We start from the raw sequence: 24,596 nt of genomic DNA on the forward strand, positions 1-24,596 counted from the left end.
CAGCGCCCGTTTGGTCCCGCGCGCCCAGGGCCCCGGGCCCGGGCCCGCTTCTCTCTCCGTCCCGCGGGCGGCCTCCCCAGTAGCACCTGAGCGCAGCAGGCGGCCGGGCCGAGCCGGGCGTCGCCGCGCGGGGACATGGCGTCCTGCGTGGGGAGCCGGACCCTGAGCAAGGACGATGTGAACTACCGGCTGCACTTCCGCATGATCAACGAGCAGCAGGTGGAGGACATCACCCTGGAGTTCTTCTACCGGCCCCACACCATCACCCTGCTGAGCTTCACCATCCTCAGCCTCATGGCCTTCGCCTTCACCCGGTGCGCGGCGCGGGGGGATGAATGGGGGAGGGACTGGATGGCAGGAGAGAGCCTGCCAGGGAAGGTTACTTAGCTAGGCGTGAAGGTTGCCAGGCTAGGCGACAGGCTAGTAGTTCAGTGACTTGTGGAGGCGCAGCCCAGCTGGGGGACAGTCACACCGGTCTGGGTTGGTCTTTACCATGCGCCAGGTTTTCTTTTTTTTTCAAAAAAAATTCGAGCCATTATTTTGAACATGACCACAGAGTGACTGGGGTTCTGCACCTCTGCTAGATTTGCCCCCCGCCCTCTGGATGCTGTCAAGGCATCCCTGCCAAGTATTACTTCTGTGCTGGACTCCTAAAAATACTCATAAAGAGAAGGTATTTTTTTTGCTTTTGGAAAGCACCTAACTGCTGCAGGAGAATGCATCCTAGACTGTCATACTATGACTTTATGCAAACTGGCATTCATTCACTTTGCCTGGTGTTTTTTATGCACAGGGTAAATCTGAAGTACAATCATTTGGGTTTGCTGTGTGTTTGGTTATGTACTTGAAGTCTTCTTTACTGGATACATATTTTGTGTCAACCTCTCAAATTCAGATTATTTTAAGTGCTGATACAGTAGATAAAGACAAGGCATCTGTTATGTTAGTGATACTAGTCCCTTTTATCATGACAGAAGACAGTGCTGACAGAAGTCTGTTGTATGTTTCTTTTTCCTATTTCTTGATGGAGAAGGTAGTGTACAGTGGAAGGAGGGTGGGTTTGTTTGTTTCATTATCATCCTCACTGGTAAATTTCTTCAGGATTAGTGAGAGTGAGCTGTAACAGATCTTATCAAACCATAGCTGTGGCATCCAAATTGGTCTAATAGTAGTATCAAGTAAGACTTTGTTTTGGCCTTTTTTCAATGAGCTTAATCCAAATTACAATGTGTCTTAATAAGTATTATACCTCTAGCAAGATATAGAGTATCAGGTACTAGAAATGAATCTTTTTTTTTTTTTTAAACAAACCACAAAGCTTGCTCTCAGTACTATAAAGTCTAATGCTGTTATTTTTTTCAATGTTTTTAAGTTTCCTACCATGTTTTTGCAAACCATCAGTTGAAGTCTTCGTTGAAGTGAACATAGTTCTCAAGCAGTTATCTGGGTCTTATTTTTATTAAATAAAAAAGTTATCAACTACACCATTTCTTGTATAGCATCACGTCTTTTGCTTATTGAACACTATTGTTTTATGCAGTCATTTTTGTAAATTTTTTCTTCTACAGAGACACCACTGGTAATGTGATGGCTTAAGCCCTGATCCTGCAAACACTTATTCAGGTGCTAACACTACTTCTGTGAGTAGTCCCACTGAAGTCACTGGGCCTGTTCACAGAAGTAAAGCTAAGGATATGCATAAGTGTTTGCAGGATTGGGGTCTTATTTGTAATCAGTAGCGGTCCACTCATGCAGAGGTCCATGCAGAAATGGGGCCAGCATATATGTGCATATACCTATGCTCCAATGTCTCCTCCTGAATAGGGTCACACTCTTGCTCATGTATTTGTGATTCTCCTTTGGCTTGATGATTGCTAGAAACCTGTATTTCCTGAGCAGGAGTTTGTGAATTCTCTTCACTATAGGTGCAGCCTTGCAGTCCTTAGTCAAAAGACACTAATTTCAGTGGGTCGTTTGCCAAAGTAAGCCTTGCAGAATTTGAACTCATGTTTACTGTTTACTTGTTGATCATGGTGACATTATATGTATATGGTCACAGATTACAACTCGACTTTTTTTATTACTGATTGAACACCAACAGAGATTTACAGAGGAGAGAGCCACTACTTTTCTCAGGGCTGATAAAATTTAAAAAAAAATGTAATTTGATAGCTTTGATTTTGAGAATATAAATGTAGCTAATAGTTAAATTACAAAGATAACAAAATATATCTTGTAAAACTGGGAAGGATGTGTGTATGTGAGAGGAAATGTGTGTTTGTGAGAGAGGAAAATCAAAAATCTAATTAGAAACTCCCAACAAAATGCATCCCTTTCCTGTTACTACCTGTGTGGCACTCAACAAGATACATTTGATAAAGTGTGTCCCTTGTCCTCATCAAGTATCAACATTTACTATCATTTGTAACTTGGGTAGGATGGCCCAGAGAACCTTTTCTTAAATCTTGGCTATGACCCTGTATCTCCGTATTCTGTTGCATAAATAGTTCTGTATTAGTGCCTAAAACTATTTATCCCTGGACAAAGCCAACTGGTTATTCTATTAGGGCACAATGCTGTGAGATGCTGAGCCTATCTTGAAAGACTGGGTCCTTGGGATTGATGATTCACCTGGGGGAAAAAAGAAATGCCTAGTCCAGGATAGGCAACCTATGGCACGTGTGCCAAAGGAGGCACGTGAGCTGATTTTCAGTGGCACTCACACTGCCCGGGTCCTGGCCACTGGTCCAAGGGGCTCTGCATTTTAATTTAATTTTAAATGAAGCTTCTTAAACATTTTAAAAACCTTATTTACTTTACATACAACAATTATTTAGTTATATATTAGAGACTTATCGAAAGAGACCTTCTAAAAATGTTAAAAGCATTACTGGCATGCGAAACCTTAAATTAGAGTGAATAAATGAAGACTCGGCACAGCACTTCTGGAAGGTTGCCAACCCCTGGCTAGTCCTTATGTGTTACCAAATAAAGGTGGGTTGGGCTGGAGTTCAAATCTACTGTCCTCAAGACACAGAATATTAACTGGGTGCTCAGATACTTGTTTTTGGATAGACTTGTTAGTTTTCTTTTTCTTTCTCTGCTGTCACTTTTTTCCTAGTTCTGGTATCTTCCTCTTTTGTCTGTCCCTCCCTCCCCGTTTTTTTTTCTTCTGCTCCCTTTAATTTCCAGTGCATTTCAACTGCCTGTTGACATCTCTTCATCTCTCCTTGTTTCTCTCTCTCTTTTTTCTCAAAGGGTGGGGGATGACAGCTCTCATTATGTTTTCCTTCATTTTCTCCTCCATTGTCACTACCAACTGCCATGAAAACTTCCTCAATCTGAGTAATACGAACATGCCACCTCTTCTTCCATTGCTGAGGCAATATCCAACACATGTGGCTAGTTGTTTGAATAGGCGTAGAGAAGAAAAGAGTATTTCGGTCATGTGTTTCCAGTTACATTCCCCACTGTCTGTCTTTCCTGTTCTCCTCATCATGATGTTTGAGCCTCTACCCACCATGTTCGCATTTCCCATGATTGGGCCATCCAGTCCCAATCAGTCCTCTGCCCCTTTGGAATATCCCTTCAGAGAGCCCCAGTTTTCTAAGGGTACGTCTACACTACTGGATTATTCCGATTTTACATAAACCGATTTTGGAAAACAGATTGTATAAAGTCGAGTGCACGCGGCCACACAAAGCACAATAATTTGGTGGTGTGCATCCACGTACCGAGGCTAGCGTCGATTTCTGGAGTGTTGCACTGTTGGTAGCTATCCTGTAGCTATCACATAGTTCTCGCAGTCTCCCCCGCCCATTGGAATTCTGGGTTGAGATCCCAGAGCATGATGGTGCAAAAACAGTATCGTTGGTGATTCAGGGTAAATGTTGTCACTTATTCCTTCCTCCCTGAAAGCAACGGCAGACAATCATTTCGCGCCCTTTTTCCCTGGATTGCCCTGGCAGACGCCATAGCATGGCAGCCATAGAATCCATTTTGCCTTTTGTCACTGTCACCATATGTGTACTGGATGCCGCTGACAGAGGCGGTACTGCAGCACTACACAGCAGCATTCATTTGCCTTTGCAAGGTCGCAGAGACGGTTACCAGTCGTTCTGTACCGTCTGCTGTACCATTGTAAATTGGCGATGAGATGACAGTTATCAGTCATTCTGTACCATCTGCTGCTGTCATGGGTGCTCCTGGCTGACCTTCACTGAGGTCGGCCGGGGGCGCAAAGACAAAAATGGGAATGACCCGGGTCATTCCCTCCTTTGTGTTGTATCTAAAAATAGTCAGTCCTGCCTAGAATATGGGGCAAGTGTACTAGAGAACCAGTGTACCAGAGAGCACAGCCGCTCCATGTCAGATCCTGCAGAAATGATGAGCTACATGCCATTCTAGGGGGTGCCCCTGCAACAACCCCACCCGTTGCTTCCCTCCTCCCCCAACCCTCCTGGGCTACCGTGGCAGTGTCCCTCCATTTGTGTGATGAAGTAATAAAGAATGCAGGAATAAGAAACACTGAGTTTTTAGTGAGATAAAATGAGGGGGAGGCAGCCTCCAGCTGCTATGATAGTCCAGGCAGGACATTAAACAGTGAGGGGGAGAGGAGCCCAGCATCTCACTGCTGTGATAGTCCAGGCAGTACAAAATCTTTTCTTTAGACATGAAAGGGGCGGAGCTGATGGAGCTCAGCCCCTAGCTATGAGGAGGACGGTTACCAGCCATTCTGAACCATCTGGGGAATAACCGGGAGTCATTCCTATTTTTACCCAGGCGCCCCTGGCCGACCTCACCTGAGGCCAGCCAGGAGCACTCATGGGATGATGACAAGGACTGCTGCCAGTCCTTCTGCACTGTACTGTCTGCCACCGGGGAAGGGAGGGGAGAGGATGCTGCTGTTCAGTGCTGCGGCACCGCGTCTACCCGCAGCATGCAGTAGACATAGGGTGACATTGAAAAAAGTCAAGAAATGATTTTTTTCCCTTTTCTTTCACGGGAGGGGAGGCGGGGAAAATTGACGAGATATACCCTGAACCACACCGGACAATGTGTTTGACCCTACAGGCATTGAGAGCTCAGCCAAGAATGCAAATACTTTTTGGGGACTGTGGGATAGCTGGAGTCCTCAGTCTCCCCTCCCTTCCTCCATGAGCGTCCTTTTGATTCTTTGGCTTTCCGTTACACTTGTCACACAGCACTGTGCTGTGGACTCTGTATCATAGCCTGGAGATTTTTTTTCAAATGCTTTAGCATTTCATCTTCTGTAACAGAGCTCTGATAGAACAGATTTGTCTCCCCATACAGCGGTCAGATCCAGTATCTCCCGTACGGTCCATGCTGGAGCTCTTTTTGGATTTGGGAGTGCATCGCCACTCGTGCTGATCAGAGCTCCACGCTGGGCAAACAGGAAATGAAATTCAAAAGTTTGCGGGGCTTTTCCTGTCTACCTGGCCAGTGCATCCGAGTTCAGATCGCTTTCCAGAGCGGTCACAGTGGTGCACTGTGGGATACCGCCCAGAGGTCAATACCGTCGATTTGTGTCCACACTAACCCTAATCCGACAAGGCAATACCGATTTCAGTGCTACTCCTCTCGTCGGGGAGTAGTACAGAAACCGGTTTTAAGAGCCCTTTATATCGATATAAAGTGCCTCGTTGTGTGGGCAGGTGCAGAGTTAAATCAGTTTAACGCTACTAAAATCAGTTTAAACACGTAGTGTAGACCAGGCCTTAGACCTAAACATAAATGACTCAGCGCTGCTTTCCTTCTGCAGTCACTTACTACCCACCCATGACAGATTCACATGTGCAATGCAGGCAGGTAACCCAAAATTCAAGAATGTTGTCTTATACACTTAGTACTGTAATTATTAGTACAAATTTATTTTTAAGGAACATCAGACCAGGGTGTGCTAACTCAGCCCTGGAAAGCCTCTTTCTTGTCTTGCCCTGAGTTCCATCTATGCCAGAAATTTAAGGATCTGAGGTGAACCTGGGAAAATATCTTCTGTTGGATGCAACAGCCAGATCCATCCTTAGTTTCGGGAACCTGGTAGCGGTTCTTCATTAGGATCTCAGGAGACAGAGGTCACAGTCCTGAAGTTGGCAGACTGATATGGAGCTAACCTTCAGAGAGGGGTTGCTTCAGTGTGGAAAAGCCAACGAAGTAAATTTGAATGTGTGTTTAATTGCCTAATGTGCCTATTTTAGGCTTTTCTAATGTATCTGTTACCTAAATATTCAGGGCAACTGCTGCACCTGCCTTATTTTTCCTATTGGATAAGCTGGTCTCTGGCTTCCCACCTTCAAATCTGTTGCTATAGCTGGGATTCCTATTGACTGTGCCCCACTGTTTCCCTTTCCTCCTCTGGGGAGGAGAATATGGCTTTCTTTTAGCTGAGAGGCAATCAACAAGGGGGCAAATGGCAACTGAGGGTGGTTGTGGGGGCCACTCCTTTGTGAAGTCCACACACCAGCATTTAATGGAGGTGACAGGCTGTGTTTTATTAAAGCAGGAACAGAATGCAGGACTGTGCATTCCTATCCCATCAAAAAACTGGAACCATGCTGATTAAACCAACATGTCTTGGCCATCCTACCTCTTGGCTTCGGATTTGGTTTTGTGTGGGGTTACAGCTGCACCCAGACCCCCACCCCACTGAGCCCCAGCCAGCTGGACCTGGACCCTCACCGACCAAGCCCCACTCCCTCAACACCTGGACACCCCTCCACCCGACAAGCCACCTGCATCCAGTCCCCCACCCCACCCCCCGCTGGTCCCCAATCACCTTCACCTGGACCCCCCTGCAGAGTCCCATTGCCTGTGTACCCATAACCCCCCCCCAATGAGCCTCTGTTCATCCCGATCCCCCCACATCCAGATTTCCCCACACACAACCCCACGCTAAGGCCCGTCACAGTTGGATCCTGCTGGGCTGAGCCTGCCTGCCCAAACCTGGTGTGCTTGGCACAGAGGGGCAGGGCCACAGGGTGTTTCTGGGCAGGCCTGGCCCTTGTTCCCAACCTTGACACAGTGCAACTGCCGAGTCCCTGCTGGGATGGGGGGGCTTTAGGGTGATCTTCCACCTCCATGCAGCCAGTGGCCTGTGCTCCTTACTACCATGCTGGAGCCTCCACATTTATTTATTGAAAATACAATTTTCAGAATTTTAAAATATTGTGTGCAGAATTTTTATTTTTTTGGCACAGCCCCTCAAGTACATTTTCTTAATTATGGTTTGTTGTGACAGTCATTTTGTTTCCCTGGGCCTGCACCTTCCTCTCGGGATTCCCAGCAACACGTCTTCCAAACAAACACTGTAGTCTATCTTCTAGCTTAGAAGCAGTAACTAAGCTATGACTTACATTTTTTCTTACCTGCCTCTGGCAAGAGGACAGGATAACATCCTTTTAAAAAAGTGTTACTGTATTAATCCCCAAATGAACTAACTAAAGCAGTAACTTTTGGCTTTCTTAATTAAGGCTTTGACTATCTAGTAGGCAGTAAGTAAAGAAGATGTACAGAGAGAAAGATGTTAAAGATCAACACAATCGTCAGGGTCTTGGGATGGGGGTGGGGATAGGAGGGAGAATCTGATCTGTTCGTATAGTGACCAAAAAAAAAAAAAAATGCTCTATAAGGCTCAGAAATCTTGATCTGTACAAAGCCAAATATATTTGCTGCCACCTTAGGCTTAACTTAAGTGACTTAGTCCACCCTTCTCTAACATATGTGGCTAGGTTGCATTGAATTATGCAGCAATTTTACTTGATTATTAAATCATTCAGTGACTTTCATTTTTAGGGAAAACATTCTACCAGGCATTACTAAGTGAAAATAATGAATGTTCACTGCTATGTGAATTTGTAGCAGAGGAATACCACCTTTGTATGCGGAGCCATTGTGAATCTGGGGGTCGTCTGGAGAAGACAGGGGAGCAGCTCTGAGCAGAACTCCTGGAGGAGCACAGGGAGCCCAGTGCTAGGGCAGAGTTCCTTTGTTTTAGCTAATCATGGAATGACTCTAAAGATATGCATGGGTGGCACTACAAGCGGGAAACTGACACTAGTAAATCTGAATGAAACAGGGGGAAGATTAGAGAAGGATCACTGCCATGAGGTGCTTTAGAGGTAGGTGAGGAAAATCTTTTATTAAATATGAGTAAAGCTCTCCACTTCTGTTGGTGAGAGCTTTAGTCATATGTAGGACCTTGCCAAATTCATGGTCCATTTTGATCAATTTCAGGGCCAGAGGGTTTTTAAACTGGTCAATTTCACATTTTTGTTTACATCTGAAATTTCAGGGTGTTGTAACCACATGGTTCCTGAGCCAAAAGGGCGGTGGGGGGGCGGATTTGCAAAGCTGATGTAGGGGGTCATGGGATTCCTACCCTCAGTTCTGGGCTCTGAAGGCAGCAGCTGTAGAGCTTCCTGCGGCTGGGGGAGATTCCCGGAGGTAGAGGTGAGTCTGATCTCCCCTGTGCTGCTGGGAGTCTTCAGAGCTGGTAGCAGCCATGAGCTTCCTGCAGTCAGGGGAGGTACTGAGAGATGTGTCTGATCTCCCCCTGAGAGCAGCTGTGCAGGGGAAGAGGAAGTCCTGTCCCACCCCTCCCCAGCAGCTGGAGCCTGGTGAATGGTAGGAGCCCCCATCCCTGCCCCTCCATTAGCTAGATTTCATGGAGGATATCTGATTTCACAGTCCATGACGTGTTTTTCACAGTCATTAATTTGGTAGGTCTCTATTCATGTGCCGTATGGGAGCTTCACATGGCAGCAGCCTTCCCATGGCAGACCTGACCTATCCAGGGCTTAGAAGTTTCACGGGTAAGAAAGGCTGCCATGGCACTCTGTTGTGGTGTAATATATTATTATTCTTTATTTGTATTACCATAGTACTTAGGAGCTGTTGTCATAGATTAGGAATCTAATATGCTAAGGGCTGTAGAAACACACAACAAAAAAAGTTGTTCCTGTCCCAAAGAGCTTACAATCTAAATAGGAGATTATGCAGCACTTTGGAAGAGGGGAAAATTATATGTCACACATTCAGAGCCGCCCCTTGGGTAGGGTGAATCGGGGTGACCGCTTCAGGCCCCGTGCTTTGAGGGGCCCAGCAAGCCGGTGCGATTGGCTGGCACAGTCAGTCCCAGAAGAGACAAATCCATCACTTCCACCCTGGGCTCCACACCCCCACCAGAGGCGGCTCAGCCCACATTTATAATCGTGCATCTGAGGCTAAATGTTCGTGCAAACTCTAACATACAGTACTATTTCCTCACTGATCCCATCCTGGCAATTATTGTGGGGCAAATTCTGCTGCTGCAGATTCATTTTTGAACCATCCTGAAATAAGATACCCTTACTTCACCATGCACAGCTTAGTCCATTGTAAAACAGGAAAGAAAATTTGACACTAAAAGAGAAGGCAGAAATAATGGAATATATTAGTGTGCATTGTAAATTGGTATCTAGATAAGTTCATAATGAGTACATTAAAATATTTAGTTATAAGCAATAAGATTTTAATCTTAATAGTAATAATTAAGATGTGCTATATCAACTATGCTTGTATTTGAGTTACTAATAATTAATGTATCAGCCGGGTAGTCATGCTAGTCTAGATCTGTAAAAGCAGCAAAGAGTCCTGTGGCACCTTATAGACTAACAGACGTATTGGAGCATGAGCTTTCGTGGGTGAATACCCACTTCGTTGGATATATCCAACATGACATGCATCCGACGAAGTAGGTATTCACCCACGAAAGCTCATGCTCCAATACGGCTGTTAGTCTATAAGGTGCCACAGGACTCTTTGCTGCTTTTAATAATTAATGGTTACACTTACTGATGTTGTTATTTAAGGCTCCTAGAACCAGGAGCGGCTCTAGGCACTAGCGCACCAAGCGCGTGCCTGGGGTGGCAAGCTGCAAGGGGGCAGCCTGCCAGTCCCTGTGAGGGCAGCAGTCAGGCAGCCTTTGGCAGCACGCCTGTGGGAGGTCCGCCGTTCCGGCAACTTCGGCAGCAATTCGGCGGCAAGTACGCCGAAGGCACAGGACCGGCAGACCTCCTGCAGGCATGCCTCTGAAGGTTGCCTGACTGCCGTGCTTGGGGCGGCAAAATACATAGAGCTGCCCCTGCCTAGAACTGACTGAAGAAGAGAGAACTTGTTTGCAAAAGCCAGATCTATTCTGAAATGGCTGGATCTCCTATGTAAACTAGATGGTACTCTTACCTATCTGAGAAGGAAAAACAGCTAAATCAGGCTTGCCAGGATTTCCTGTCAAGATATTCACACTGGATGCTTACATCTATCTTTTGGCTATAATATAACCACAACCTTTCTCCAAAAGAAGAGGAATAATTTAAGTCTTATTATTTTAACTTTGAGGTCAGTTCTGACAATGGCTAGAAGCTGTGCTCCTGGCCTGTGTATATTGATTTTATGTTTAGCTTTGTTCTTGTATAAATGGATGTGCAAGGGTGACAAGTGAAACCATTACTAACTTAGCATCTCTTATTGGTTGTGAACCGCCACTGATTTTCAATGCTTATTTCCAAATGTATTTCATTAACCTGGTATCTAGAGTGCCTTTAGTCATTGTCTTCAAAAAAGTCATGTTACTAACTTGATGTCTGTCTTTTCAGGAATGATTCTATTCCGGAAGATAATATTTGGAAGGGTATCCTCTCTGTGGTTTTCTTCTTTCTAATCATTAGTGTTCTAGCTTTTCCAAATGGTAAGTATATTGAAGCTTTACCTTTATTTCACTTGCATATTTCTTTTCACTTGTTGCCATTTACTTTCTGAGATGGAAAGGATTGCTTGCTGCTTCTTCAAGTGATTGCTCATGTCCATTCCATGTTAGGTGAGTGTGCTCACCACATGCACCAGTGCTGGAAGTTTTTCCTCAGTGGTATCCATTGGGGACCGGTTCTGTTGCCCTCTGGAGTGGCGCGCATATGCTCCGGTATAAACCTCCTACCCCAGCCCAGTTCCTTCTTATTGCCAATGTCGGTGCTGGAACGCTCCCCTTGTTCTAGCAAGCGGTTTCTATTCCGTGGTTCTTTGAACTTTGTGTAAATAGTTGTTAGTTAGTAGTTAGATTACAGTTCTTAATAGCTAGTAGATCTTAGCGAATAGTCCCCTAAGGGAGTTAAACCAGGGATGGGGCATGCCTTGTTCCTCGGGCTGTAAGTCATGTGATCGCTTTAAGGAGCCCATGCTAATTAGTGATCCACACCTAAGCTGTTTGAAGTATCTGGGTGAGTCCCATATCCACAAAAAGTGCCGCATTTGTAAGGGATTCAAGCTCTGGACCAAGAGAGGGAGAGACATCAGACTTTGCACGCTCCTCTAATCAACCAGGATGTCTTCCTTCCCATGTTCTATCTGAAACTTCACAAGATCAATGAGGAGAGACACCTTCATACTCTAGATGTCAGGCACACCATAGCTTTCTATTTGGACCCTCCTTCCCCACTTTCGGAGTTCCGACAAGAAGGAACTGAGGGATGGTGGAGGGCAACCCCTTATATCGACGCATCTGTGCATCACTCCAGAGGGCACCAGACGTAGTCCTCTACAGATACCACTGAGGAAAAACTTCCAGCACCAATGCATGTGGCGAGCACGCTCACCTAACATGGAATGGGCATGAGCAACACATCTCGCTTGAAAATGGAAATGTCAGCTTTTTCAGCATATTTGGGGATTAAATCTCTTAATAATAATAAATCATAATACCTGACTCTTCTACAGTGCTTTACATCAGTAAATCTCAAAGTGCTTTGCAAAGGGGCGGTCAGGATCATTATCCACACTTTACGGATGGGAAAACTGAGGCTCCAAGAATGGTGGCATAGCCAGTTTCTAACATCAGGGGGAGCGAGCACATAAAAAAGGCACCACACAACATATCAAATTACTAATTACATACTTTTCAATTCGTTATACATATTAATTTTGTACTTAAAATAAAAACACAAGAATGATATTGTTTTACAAGTACTTGAGCCCACTTAACAAGTTTTATTGTCTTCGGGTCTGGCTTCCATCACCCCTCCAACAGTTGCAGTTGTCTGGAGGTGCTTGCCTTTCACACCTTCCTCATTCACACCTCATTCATTCAACAGGGCAATTGGTTAAGGGGTGGGGGGAAATCTTAGCCTATTCTCAGCAAAGAGACATTTTTCTTCGGTCTTATTCTGTCGTTGGGGGCTAAACATTATACCAAGGGCAATGCAGAGTTTCTATATGAGGCTTTGATACAGAGTTTTCATATGCCAAGGCTCATCAGTATGAGGTTTCTACATGAGGCTTTGATACAAAGTTTCATGAAAACAGAGTTCATACGTGGATAGACCAACTACAAGGTTATATGAAGAGGCACAATGTAAAGTCAGATGAAAATTATTGGAGATTTATCTACAGAAGCCCATCACTGGGGAATCATGGGTGAGGGCTGGCTGGCTGGCCCTGCTGCTCTCCTGTTCTACAGGAACCAGAGGTGACTCTAGGTACTAGAGCCATCAATCCATCACCTCTCTCCAGGGCACCATTCAGTCAAAAAAACAAAAAAAAACAAAAAAAACCAGAAAACCAACAACCCACAACCTCCCAAGTTCCATTTACTGCAGCAAAATGTCTTCAAAAGATCAGACAAAGGTATTACCAGTGACATGCGCAGAATATCAACTACAAACCCATTCGGGAAGGCAGTGAGCAATTCCAAGTGGCCGAAGGCTTAGTGCAGAGAGGCAAAAGAAATACCTGAGAGCTCGGATTAGGTGTTTGGGTTTTATTGCTGGAGCCTACATTGTGCATAAAAGAACTTGTGGTGAGGGGTGCTGAGGAGCACCCCACGAACCCAGATATGCAGGGGGACTGCATGAAATGTGAGAGGGATTCAGTGGGGACCAGGCCATCGTCTGTGCTGGCGTGGGGGACGGGGCTGATCCTAGATGTATTTTTAGTGAAAGGGGAGCGAATTAGATTCACTCATCTGTGGGTGTAACCATTGGGTAGGCTGTGGGAGTGCAGTGCCCCCTAGTGGCTGGTTCCACTTACTCACAGCCAATAAGGTAGTTCCCTTGGCTCAAGGGGGTTAGTACTTGTGGGGCTACAGATCCAGGGTACAGTCTCTGCAGCGGGGAAGGCGGGTGTATTGTAAATATAGCACTTAAAGCAGCCAATCCTGCTGCTGCTAGAGAAAACTCAGCTGCCATCTTGGAAAGCATGGGGTGCAGACATGAGCTCTGGAACACTTCCCATTCTTTAGGGAGCATCTTCAGCTTAGGGGATGGGCTTGTAGATAAGGCAACGGACTGGGTCTTGGGAGATGTAGGGTCAGTTCCTGCCTCTGCCACAGTGTCCCTTGGGGAACCTTGGATGAGTCACTTAATTTTTCTGGGCCTCAATTCCCTGTCTATAAAATGGGGATAATACTCCATCTTCTGTCTGTCTGGAGTGAGGGGACTGTCTCTTACTAGCATAATGGGCCCTCATATAGCTGGAGCCTCCAGGAGCTACCTTCCTAATACCAGAAGGTTTTTTTTCAGACCATATAGGCCCCCTTCTATAAAGGTGACCTGAATGAGTGGAACAAGAAGGGATCAGATGAGGTATAATCCAAAAGTCATTTGCCACTTTTGGTTGTTTTGCATGTCACGTCATAGTTCTGCATTTCAGTGTCCAGTCTATATGGAATCTCAGGATATTTTTATTGTTGTACTTTTTAGCTGCCTCTGCTAGTTTTAAGAGTTTTTCTCAGTTTGTAATAATGTGAGAAAATCAAATTCTCTTGGCTTCCATCCTGAGAAGAAAATCAGGGGCCTGATCCTGTATTTTTTGTGGAACCAAGACTCTTGTTGAAATGTATAGGAGTTCTGAGTGCATGGAGAATGTTGGATTGGACCTGAAATGAGGAAGTGAACACAAATCCCCTTGCTGAACACCTTGAAAATCCAAAGACACTAATATAAATCATGAGCTTTTGACTGGGGTATGGGGTATGTTTCTTCTAACCTGATTGCAAATAAACTGGACTGCAATCAAGAGATCAGCTGTGTCTTGATATTTTCTGACACATCAGAGATTTGGTGGCTAACTGTGTTATCTGACACCAGGATCATTTTTAACTTCTCTGCCGCACTGTCACCAAGCATTGTCCTGCAAATGTCAGTTGCAGCTGAGAGAACCAGTTTTTCCCCAGTTGTGTAAGGCTTTTTATTCTTGGAAATGTGGTATGCAACTTGATATGATGCTTCTAAAGCACTTGCAGGGGTGGAGACCACATTTTTCATTGTGTTTTTCTGTTTATTAATTTATTGTAGCTTTCGTTTGAAAAAAATCTCTGTTCTTTCCTGCCAGATCGCTATGTTTTGTTTCCACCTGCCCCGGCCCGGCCCTGCCTCCTCCCTGCCCCCATTGGACCCCTTCCCAAATCCCCGCCCTACCCGACTCCACCCCTCCCTGCCCCTATTGGACCCCTCCCCAGATCCCTGCCCTGGCCATGCCTCTTCCCCAGCGCGCTACGTTCCCCGTCCTCCCCTCTCCCTCCTAGGCTTGCCATGAATCAGCTATTTCGTGGCGCAAGTGCTGGGAGCCAGAGGGAGAAGCGGAATGTGGCAGCGTGCTCAGGGGAGGAGGCAGAGTTGAACTGGGCGGGAACCAGGGAGCTGGGCTGCTGGTTGGTGCTCAGCACCCACCAATTTTTCCCCGTGGGTGCTCCAGCCCCGGAGCACCCAGGGAGTCGGCGCCTAAGGCCCCACTTTTGGAGAATGTGGTCAGTAGGGGAGCGGCCACTCCCCCTGCTCTCCCCCTAGCTACGCTCCTCTCCGAGAGGGAAAGTGTCTTGCTGAAGGTCATATAAAAGGCTAGTGGCAGAGCTAGGACTAAAACCTAAATCTAACCTTTATTGTTACGGATGTACAACAATAGAGTTACTCTACTTCATCTCCACCCTCTAAGAAAATGAAACTTGAAAGAATTTTTCAATGATTGTGAGTGTGGTTGTGAAGTAAATCAAAATATTTGTATTGCCGTGTTCTACTAATGATGGGAGTTGAAAAGAATAACACTTTGGTTACACTGGAGACTCTTCGGGAGAAGTGTTATCCTGTTCTTAGTTACATATATTGTGATCTTTGTTTGCTGCTGTAGACTGGCTATAACCATACATTTGTTGGTCAGTTTTGGTTCCCCCCATTTCAGATATTCCCATGCTGCCTCTGTTCAGCAATAGTTTCAATCGGGACAGATTTGCAACATTAAAGAGGAACATTTTAAAAGGACACGCTAGACCTTTGTCTTATGATTAAGTTTTATGTGCAAGAAACTGAATTCCTGGTTATATTACCCATATCAAAATTGCCATGAAAGTTTTATTTTGGCGTGCACATTGGCACAATATGAATTAGTGCATTCTAGATGAGGCTGTTCTGGCACAAAAGAGAGCTTGTATGAACTCCTGGTGATCAGCTCTGTCTTCAACAGCAAATGATTCTTTAATCTTGAAGGATCACACAAGAGTATCTGAGGGGGCAGAGAGGATAAATTAGAGATCATGTCTCTTCTCATCAGATGTAAAAGCCAGCCAAAATTCAGCTTCATAAATTCCAAGGTGAAAAGAGACCACTGTGAGCATCTGGGCTGATCTCCTGTATAACACATCCCATAGAACTTCCCCATAATAATAATTTTTGAACTAGCACTTTAAAAAAAAAAAAAAGAAAAGTTGTTAATGTGAGTTTCCTGATGGGAGTTATATATTTAGTGAAAAATTACGGATGGAATGAAGTATTTTTAAGTATGCTTAGATAACAGAAAGATCAGGATGCTAGGAAGGTGGAGATTAAATGATTGTTAACTTTATTAAATCTCTTAGAAAACTTGGATTCATGGCTCATAATTAGTTCTGGATAGATTTTTTTCCAAAATCTTTGTGAAGTAAATAGCTCCTTACAAATTCAGGGATTACTCACACAATTCGTAATTTCAAAATAACTTCGTCCAAATTAACATCAACCACTATCATGCTGTTGACAAAAAAAGACAAGGGTTTAACTCAGTGTGCCTGTCCCATAGCTACATTCTATAAAATCTCATCAAGGTAATCACTAATCTCCCTACCCCCATAAATGAATTATGTATCACATGCAGACCAAACCGATTAACTATAGGGAAGAACAAATTTGGATATGCGAAGGAGGTTGCATAATGTAATCACCCAAACCACAAGATCTGCATGGTGTCAAGTATCAGAGGGGTAGCCGTGTTAGTCTGGATCTGTAAAAGCAGCAGAGAGTCCTGTGGCACCTTATAGACTCAGAGATGTATTGGAGCATGAGCTTTTATGGGTGAATATCCACTTCGTTGGATGCATGTCAGATCTGCATGTGACTGTCCTTCATTTATGGATTTAGAAAAAAACCCTTGCAGGGTGAAATAGATATAGCTATTTGCATATGGGATTCAAAGAGCAATTCGTAATATGTATTAAATATCTATGTTTTCAGCCTCTTCCTGCAGTCTAGAAGAATGGATTATATTTAGAAACTTTTCAGCTCTACCAGACAAAGATGGCCCTTATCTCCACTTCTCTTTTTGCACTAGTTTGGCGTTTTAATTTAATAAAGGAAGTCATTCTAATCTCTTGCAAAATAAATAAATCTAAAACAGAAGCCATAATAAGAGGACACTCATCCTCAGGAATCCAGGCTCTTGAGAAAATATCTTGAAGTTAAGCCCTTTTGAGCTATGTGTTTAATCAGGATTTGTGTTTGATCTTAATGGTGTCTTTAAAGGTATCAATTTCAATTTTGTAGACAGAAGAGCTGATTTTTTCACCCAGATCCAATCTCTGTGTATAAGATGCCTGATATTCTTTGTGATATCTGATATTAAGTCTGTTAGAAGTTTTAGGTGGCCTGCCTGATAATATTTTTAGGAGTCAGTGCCCCCAGTTTCATTGCTAACCTGCAGAAACTTGTACTTGATTACTTTTTCATTCCCAAAATGAAACGTGCCTGCAACTGTAAAAAACCACAAAACAGATGTAGTCTAGAAAACAGATCAGGAGATCAGCCTGTTAGAAATGCCAGCAGCTGGCACCTCAGCATACATGCATCCAAAGTACATGCCATCTTCCTGCCACCGGGGAAAGAATGCCAGTGAAAAGTAGTTGCATATTTCTTCCATGTCCCAGTAATGATCAAAAAACCTTCAAATCTTAGAATCAATTACTAATAAACTTGTTTTATTTAAATACAGCTGAGGCTCTCTAGGCCACACCTTCAAGTACATTGTAAAGCTTGAAGGAAAACTGATCTTTGTGTTTTAACTTTTGCTGCTATTCCCCTGAACCAAGTCTTAATAATATGCTGTAGTTTTACTCTTTGTAATAAATTCACTGTCATCTAACAAACATTTCTCTCCACAGGGCCTTTTACTCGCCCACATCCAGCGATATGGCGGATGGTTTTTGGTAAGTTTAAAATTTTTATTTTTATCTTATCTAATTTCATCAGAAAATGCTGGTTGGTTGAACCTGAGATTTTTTTCAAAAAAACCAGTAGGGTTCAATTACCTTCCACCAAATCACATTTATGGGCCCTGCCATGCTGTCTGCCATGGGCCCATAGATCCAATGCTTGCATGATCTGCAGCTCCCGGAGAGCTCTCCCCTGCCAGGGTTCGTATATTCCAGGGCCTTACATTGTGAACATCTAGTCTGAGATTCCTATATAACACACGCTATAGAACTTTCCCAGAATAATTCCTAGAGCATATCTTTTAGAAAAATATCTAATATCCAGATTGTCAGTGATGGCAAATCTAGCATGGCCCTTGGTAAATTGTTGCAATGGTTAATTATCCTCGTTAGAAATTTACCCCTTGTTTCCAGTCTGAATTTGTCTAACTTCAGCTTCCAGTCGCTGGATCACGTTATGCCTTTCTTTGCTAGATTGGAGGGCCCATTATTAAATATTTGTTCCCCACATAGGTATGTACACACTGTAATCAAGTTACCCTTAACCATAAGCTAAAGAGATTGAGCTCCTGGAGTCTTTCATTATAAGGCATGTTTTCTAATTCTTTATTCATACTCATGGCTCTTCTCTGAACCCTCTCCAATTGATCAACATCCTTCTGGAATTATGGGCACCAGAACTGGACATAGTATTCCAGCAGCGGTTGCACTGATGCCAAATACAGAGGTCAAATAACCTCTCTGCTCCTATTCAAGATTATTCTGTTTATGCATCCCAGGATCACATTAGTTGTCTTGGCCATAGCATCACACTGGGAGCTCATGTTCAGTTCATTGTCTACCATGACCCTCAAATCTTTTTTTAGTCACTGCTTTCCTAGATAGAGTCCCCCATCCTGTAAGTATGGCCTACATTCTTTGTTCCAAATGTACACAATTACATTTAGCTGTACTAAAATGCATATTGTTTGCTTGGCCCAGTTTATCAGGCAATCCAGATCATTCTGAATCAGTGACCTATCCTCCTCATTGTTTACCACTCCCCCTATTTTTGTGTCATCTGCCACCTTTGTCAGTGATGATTTTAAGTTTTCTTCCAGGTGATTTATAAAAATGATTAATACCCTAGGGTGAAGAACCAGTCTCTGTGGCACCATGATAGAAACAGACCTGCTCAATGACAATTCCGCATTTACAGTTATGCTTTGAGACCTATCATTAGCAAGTTTTTAATCCATGTAATGTGTGCCATGTTAATTTTATATCTTTCTAGTTTCGTAATCAAAATGTTGCATGGTACCAAATCAAAAGCCTTAGAGAAGTCTTAAGTATATTATGGCAACACTGTTACCTTTTATCAACCGAACTTGTAATCTCATTAAAAAAAAAATTTGATAGGATCTGTTTTCCATAAACATTAATTACATTACTCTCCTTTAATTCTTTATTAATTGAGTCCCATATCAGCCGTTCCATTATCTTGAAAGGGATCAAAGTCAGGCTGACAGGCCTATAACTATGTGAATCATCCTGTTTACCCTTTTTAAAAATTGGCACAACCTTAGCTTTCTTCCAGTCTTTTGTAACTTCTCCAGTGCTTCAAGACTTACTGAAAATCAACATTAATGGTCCAGCGAACAACTCAGCAGCTCTTTTAAAACTCTTGGATGCAAGTTATCTGAACCTGCTGATTTTAAAATATCTAACTTTTATTGCTTCTGTTTAACATCCTCCAGAGGTACTAGTAGAATGGAAAGAGTGTTCTCACCATATGATGAGAGTATATCATCTGTTTTCCCCAAATACACAGCAGAAATATTTATTGAACACTTCTGCCTTTTTGCATTACTATTGATAACTACCACTTCTATCTAGTAGTGTGTGAATATTATTGTCAAGATTCTTTTTATCCCTGATGCATTTTTAAAAAATCATTATTGTCCTTAAGTGTACTGGCCGTATATTTCTCCCTGCACCCCTTTGCTTCCTTTATCAATTTTCTACAGTTCCTAACTTCTGATTTATATTAATTACTATCAGCTTCCCCTTCTTCCAATTATATATTTATAGCTGCCTTCACTTCCCCTCTATACCAGGTCATTTTTTTACCAGTACAGCCTTCGTCCTCAGCTGTGAGTCTACAGCTTTTTGGGCATCTAGTAAGGTGTTCTTAAATGAATCCCAATTATGAGTCATTCTTTTCTGACTAAATTCTTCCTCCCAGCTGATTTGGCTCATAATTGATTTTAGCTTTGTGAAATTGGCCCTATTAAAGCACCAATATTACTGGTCTGGACTTCATTCTGCTTGAACACTACGGATTTAATCGAGTCATGATCACTTATACCTAAGCTCTATTAATTTCTATTTCTGTCATCAGTTTCCCTTTATCTGTTAGGACAAGGTTTAATAAAGAATTCCCCCATGTTGGCTGCAACACTTTTTGTGTAGAAAATTGTCATCCGTAATGTTTAGAAATTCCAAAATATTTTAGTATTGGCCGCATGAGATCTCCCACATATATCACTCAAATTGAAGTGCTGCAGGATTATGTAGCTCATGGAACAAGAAGAATCTCAGAGAAGATTGCTTGGACATTCTTCTTCTTCTTCAGCGCATTTCTGAGTTCCCTGAAGTAATCTAATATCTGTGAAATATCCTGCAATGCAGTTCCATTAGTGCCGATCTGAACCATCACCAATGTCTCCTCACCTGTTGACTTCAGAAGCCTATTTAGTCTTGGTTCTGGGAAGGCAGCACACTATCCTGTTGTCTGCTTGTCCCTTGCAGAATGTTCTTTCAATTCTTTTGAGGATTAAATCTCCAACAAGGATCATCTGTCTTCTTTGGGTGATAGAACTCTTTGCAGGCAAACTTGATTTTCTTATGTTAGGCTATCCACGTAGGATCATAGAATATTAGGGTTGGAAGGGACCTCAAGAGATCATCTAGTCCAACTCCCTGCTCAAAGCAGGACTAATCCCCAATGACCCTCCTCAAGGATTGAACTCTCAACCCTGGGTTTAGCAGGCCAGTGCTCAAACCACTGAGCTATCCTTCCCCCTCCCCCATTCACTTCCTATTCCAAACTGTTGTATGACATTGCTCTATGTTGTTAAACAATGTCATGTTCTTCCCCATTTGCGAGTGCAGTAATTACTCTGTGTATGTGAAGCACTTTAAGAGTAAAGGTGCTGAAATCTGGCTGCCTGAGGAAGGAAAAAAGCAATGAAAATTCCATGAATAAGTATTCTTGATATGTAGGTAAAATTCCATTGCAACCTCTGTTCAGAGTCTTTGGTAGCTTATTTCTTGGTAATGATAAATTCCACTAGGACGGTGGTTCTCAGCCAGTGATACACACAGGTCCTCCAGAAGGTACATCAACTCATCTAGATATTTGCCCAGTCTTACGACAGGCTACATAAAAAGCACTAGCAAAGTCAGTACTAGTGTGCTGTGACAGAATGTTGGGAATCATTAAGAAAGGGATAGATAATAAGACAGAAAATGTCATATTGCCTGTCTATAAATCCATGGTACTCCCACATCTTAAATACTGTCTGCAGATGTGGTTGCCCCATCTCAAAAAAAGATATATTGGAATTGGCACATGTGTCCCTCTTACATGTCTCCTTTCCCTTGGATCGGCTGGATCTTGAAAGATGTCTTCCAAAGTTTCCACGTTGTGGATCTGGTATTGATTTGAAATTTCTAGATGTGTGGAATCCCTGACAGTCCTCTTCTCTTTCGTGGCCACAGCCTGCCCATCTTCATCTGTCTCCAGCCATGTAGAATGCCACTGTGACCTCTTGCCTATAGTAGTTACAAACTGCCAGGCCTCCTCTCTGACTTCCTCTCTCTCTGATTCATTTGTGGCCAGCTCCATTCTTCCTTGAATCTGGGGTACTGCTGTTTCCTGAACCTGGCTCTCTAGGAAATTCTCAGCTTTTCTGATTCTCAGTAACGTCTCTACTTGCTCCTCCAACGCAAGAATCTTTTCCTCCAGCACAGCCACTAACCTGCACTTCATGCACATGAAGACAGAAGGGATTTCAAGCAGGAGCAAAAACATGGTACATCCATTGCAAGTCACCACCACTGTTCCATTGATGGCCATCTTGATATCACGTGCTGAACCTAGAAGCCTCTTACATTGCTTCCTACAACTCACTCCAGAACTTCCCTGCCTCTTTTCATAGATCTCCCTGTCAGGGATTCAGGAGCTTGAAATCCATGGAGGCTCTCTGCGACTGCTGTTGAGCCAGGAGCCTGGGAGATCGAGTTAGATTACATTTTCAAGTTTTAAATAACCTCCCTAAGAAAATTGCCATCTCTGTAATTGTTTTATTCCTAAACTGTGTTGTATATTTTTTTCATTAATTCATTGACAAATATTTTAATTAGACACTGCTCCTGTACTCTAACCTGACTATGGAGGGATGCTGCTTTGTTTCTACAGATAGAGGGATGACCTATAGTATTCCAAAATGTCTTACAGTTAGAGCTTCAAGTTTTACTTAAAATGATCAACTCCAGTGAAGCAGAAAAAATTGTGAATAGGTTTTTATGAATATACGTTGAAAGAAGCCCTAAATTTAAAATTTTTGCAGATTTATGAATCATTTGTTGAGGGCGCTGATGCATTTATGATCTCTCCCAGGCACTGCACATTCATTCTGGAAGCATGGGGGCTTAGAGAGAGAGAGAGAGAAATGTTTTCATGTTTCAAAAAAAGGAGTTTTCAAATGTTGTGATTTTATTAAACATTTTAATCCTAGAAGTATCTTAATTTGGTGCATGAGTGTTGCAGCATCTGCAGCCAGGACAGAACTGAGTGGCTCTGCGACTCTGTACACCAGCTGCAATGCCTGTAGCAGGCAGTCGGGCCCAAACCCGTGAGACAGGAGCTGCCACTGTGAGGTAGATGCAGGGCAGGCTTGCTCTCAAACCCAACAGCCCTCCTCTGTGCACTAGGCCAGGAGAAGGGTATGTTTGCCTGGGTTTGCACCCTGTGTTTTATCATTTCTGGCAGTGCAGTTGAACCCATGCTACAATCACTCATGTTTCACACTTACATTATTGGGGAGCAGCTTGGGTCCCATTTAGCCATGTGTGCCAGCATATTTTTATCTAGGTAGGTATTTTTGACCATCAGTGTGTTATCTAAATGTGGTATTTAATTGCAAATCTTTTAACCAGAGTACATAAATTGATCAGCACAGTGTTCACTTACATTGCAGGGCAGAAAAATTCCCTCCACTGCAGGAATTACTCAGTGAAATTCTATTTCTTAAAACTATCTGAAATACGTGGCAAAAACGTGCAAAATTCCTCTCAAAATATTTGGAGGTTCATGGGGCATAAAGCAGATTTTGAAAATAGTTTTATAGAATTAAGTCTGATATGAAGAATAGATCTGTTCAAAAAGATATTGAAGATGCCTCTGTTGGGATTTTTTATGTAGCTAAAATATCTAGCCCCTTAAAGTAACTGATGACTCATTTGTTGACATTAGAGAGTCACTGCTGATTAGCTATAACAAGTTTGAGAATTCAGCTAACTGCGAAGCTTGAATAACCTGGCTTCTGCTGTACCGTCTTGGGTTACAATAATTGTAAATTTAAAGGATGGTCTCAAGTTTGACACACCCAGAACGTCTATTGTACTATTAGAGAGAGAGTGTGCCTGCGTAATTAGGGAAAAATCCTGCTCTGGTGTGATTCTGCTTCCCTTGGCATGACTAGTCAGCCACAGTTATTCAGTAAATGCAGAGCAGGATGCCTCTGAGAGGTGCACCTAACTGCAACTCCAAAACAGTGTCTCACGCACAATTGGAAAGTGCATATTTCACCACAACTTCTAATCAGTAGGCTACACCTCGTCTAGTAGCTAGATAGGTATCCATCCTTCCTTGATATTGTACAGATCCCCTGTGGGAGGGAAGCTCTCTGCACTGTTCTCTAGCTCTCATATTCTCTCTGCATATCTCTGGACAGGATTTGGCTCTTAATATATAGTGACATCATGCAATAACCTCATTATTATTAAGACTTATTAGTGTTTGTCCTAATTAAACTGATTTTAAAGACAAATATTGGTGGTTTTTCTGTATTTTTCCTCTTCGTGGTATTGCTAGTGGACAGAATTTGCTAGTGGACAGGTTGTTTGCGTGTCTAAACTGTGCATTTCTTGCATTGACACGTTTAGATTTCTCTTAAGTGTAACCTAAATTGAATTTCCCAGAATTGTAATTATGCCCAAAATCAAGTATTAAAACATCCCTGTTATGTGTGTTTACCCTTAAATTACTGATATGTACACTCAGTCTTAACACCATCTTAATGTAGTTTTGTGGTTTTGAATTTCCTTAGTTTTCCTTTTTTTAGAATTAAATTTTTAATGATAATCTCCAGCACATCAAAGCAGCTGCTAACCAGGAAAGCTAAAATTTGAGCTAAATTTGCATTTCCAGAGCAGCTCAAAGCAGGTGTCTCTGTTCCTGAATATGTAATTATTGGTTTAGAAGGCTATGTTAGTGAGGCCAGGAGAGAATGAAATCGGGATAGGAAAAGCCCAGTCCCTGAGTCCCAATATCTCTTTTTTTCAGAGCTTCCCCTGTGCTCCTGCTTAAGTTCTGTGTTTAAATTGCTCTTTGGATGTGACTTGGGGCTTGTCTACATCAGAAAGTTGCAGCGCTGGTGAGGGAGTTACAGCGCTGCAACTTAGGAGGTGTACACATCTGCAGGGCACCACCAGCGCTGCAACTCCCTGTTTGCAGCGCTGGCCGTACTCCCGTTTTGTCTCAGGTGTAGAGGATCCAGCACTGGTAATCAAGTATAGACACTTACCAGCGCTTTTCTTGACCTCCGTGGAATAAGCAGGTATCCCAGCATACCTGAGGAAGCCTCTGGTAATCAAGCTGGTCTCCTTCCCCGGCTTGCTCTCGCGTTCCCCGAACCCCGAGCAAGCAGGTCTCCTTCCCTGCGGTTTGCAGGGTGGTTCGGGGAACGCGAGAGCAAACCGCGGCGAAGCTGGTCTCCTTTCCCGGTTTGCTCTCTCGTTCCCCGAACCCCCGAGCAAGCAGGTCTCCTTCCCT

The 24,596-nt window shown here is 43.3% G+C and overlaps 1 protein-coding gene across 1 annotated transcript in view; it reads left to right on the forward strand.

Annotated features, from left to right (window-relative positions):
* Positions 1-60: 60 nt before the first annotated feature.
* The window catches only part of PTDSS1 (phosphatidylserine synthase 1), a 62,140-nt gene continuing 37,604 nt past the window's right edge, over positions 61-24,596 (forward strand). Inside the window, exons 1-3 of the mRNA XM_030553523.1 lie at positions 61-314; positions 10,653-10,744; positions 17,447-17,491. Of these exons, the coding sequence (XP_030409383.1) occupies positions 136-314; positions 10,653-10,744; positions 17,447-17,491 (316 nt within the window). The 5' untranslated portion in view covers positions 61-135. The remainder of the gene's footprint in view (positions 315-10,652; positions 10,745-17,446; positions 17,492-24,596) is intronic.

Source organism: Gopherus evgoodei, chromosome 2 (assembly GCF_007399415.2).
Source record: "Gopherus evgoodei ecotype Sinaloan lineage chromosome 2, rGopEvg1_v1.p, whole genome shotgun sequence".
NCBI classification, from domain to species: Eukaryota; Metazoa; Chordata; order Testudines; family Testudinidae; genus Gopherus; species Gopherus evgoodei.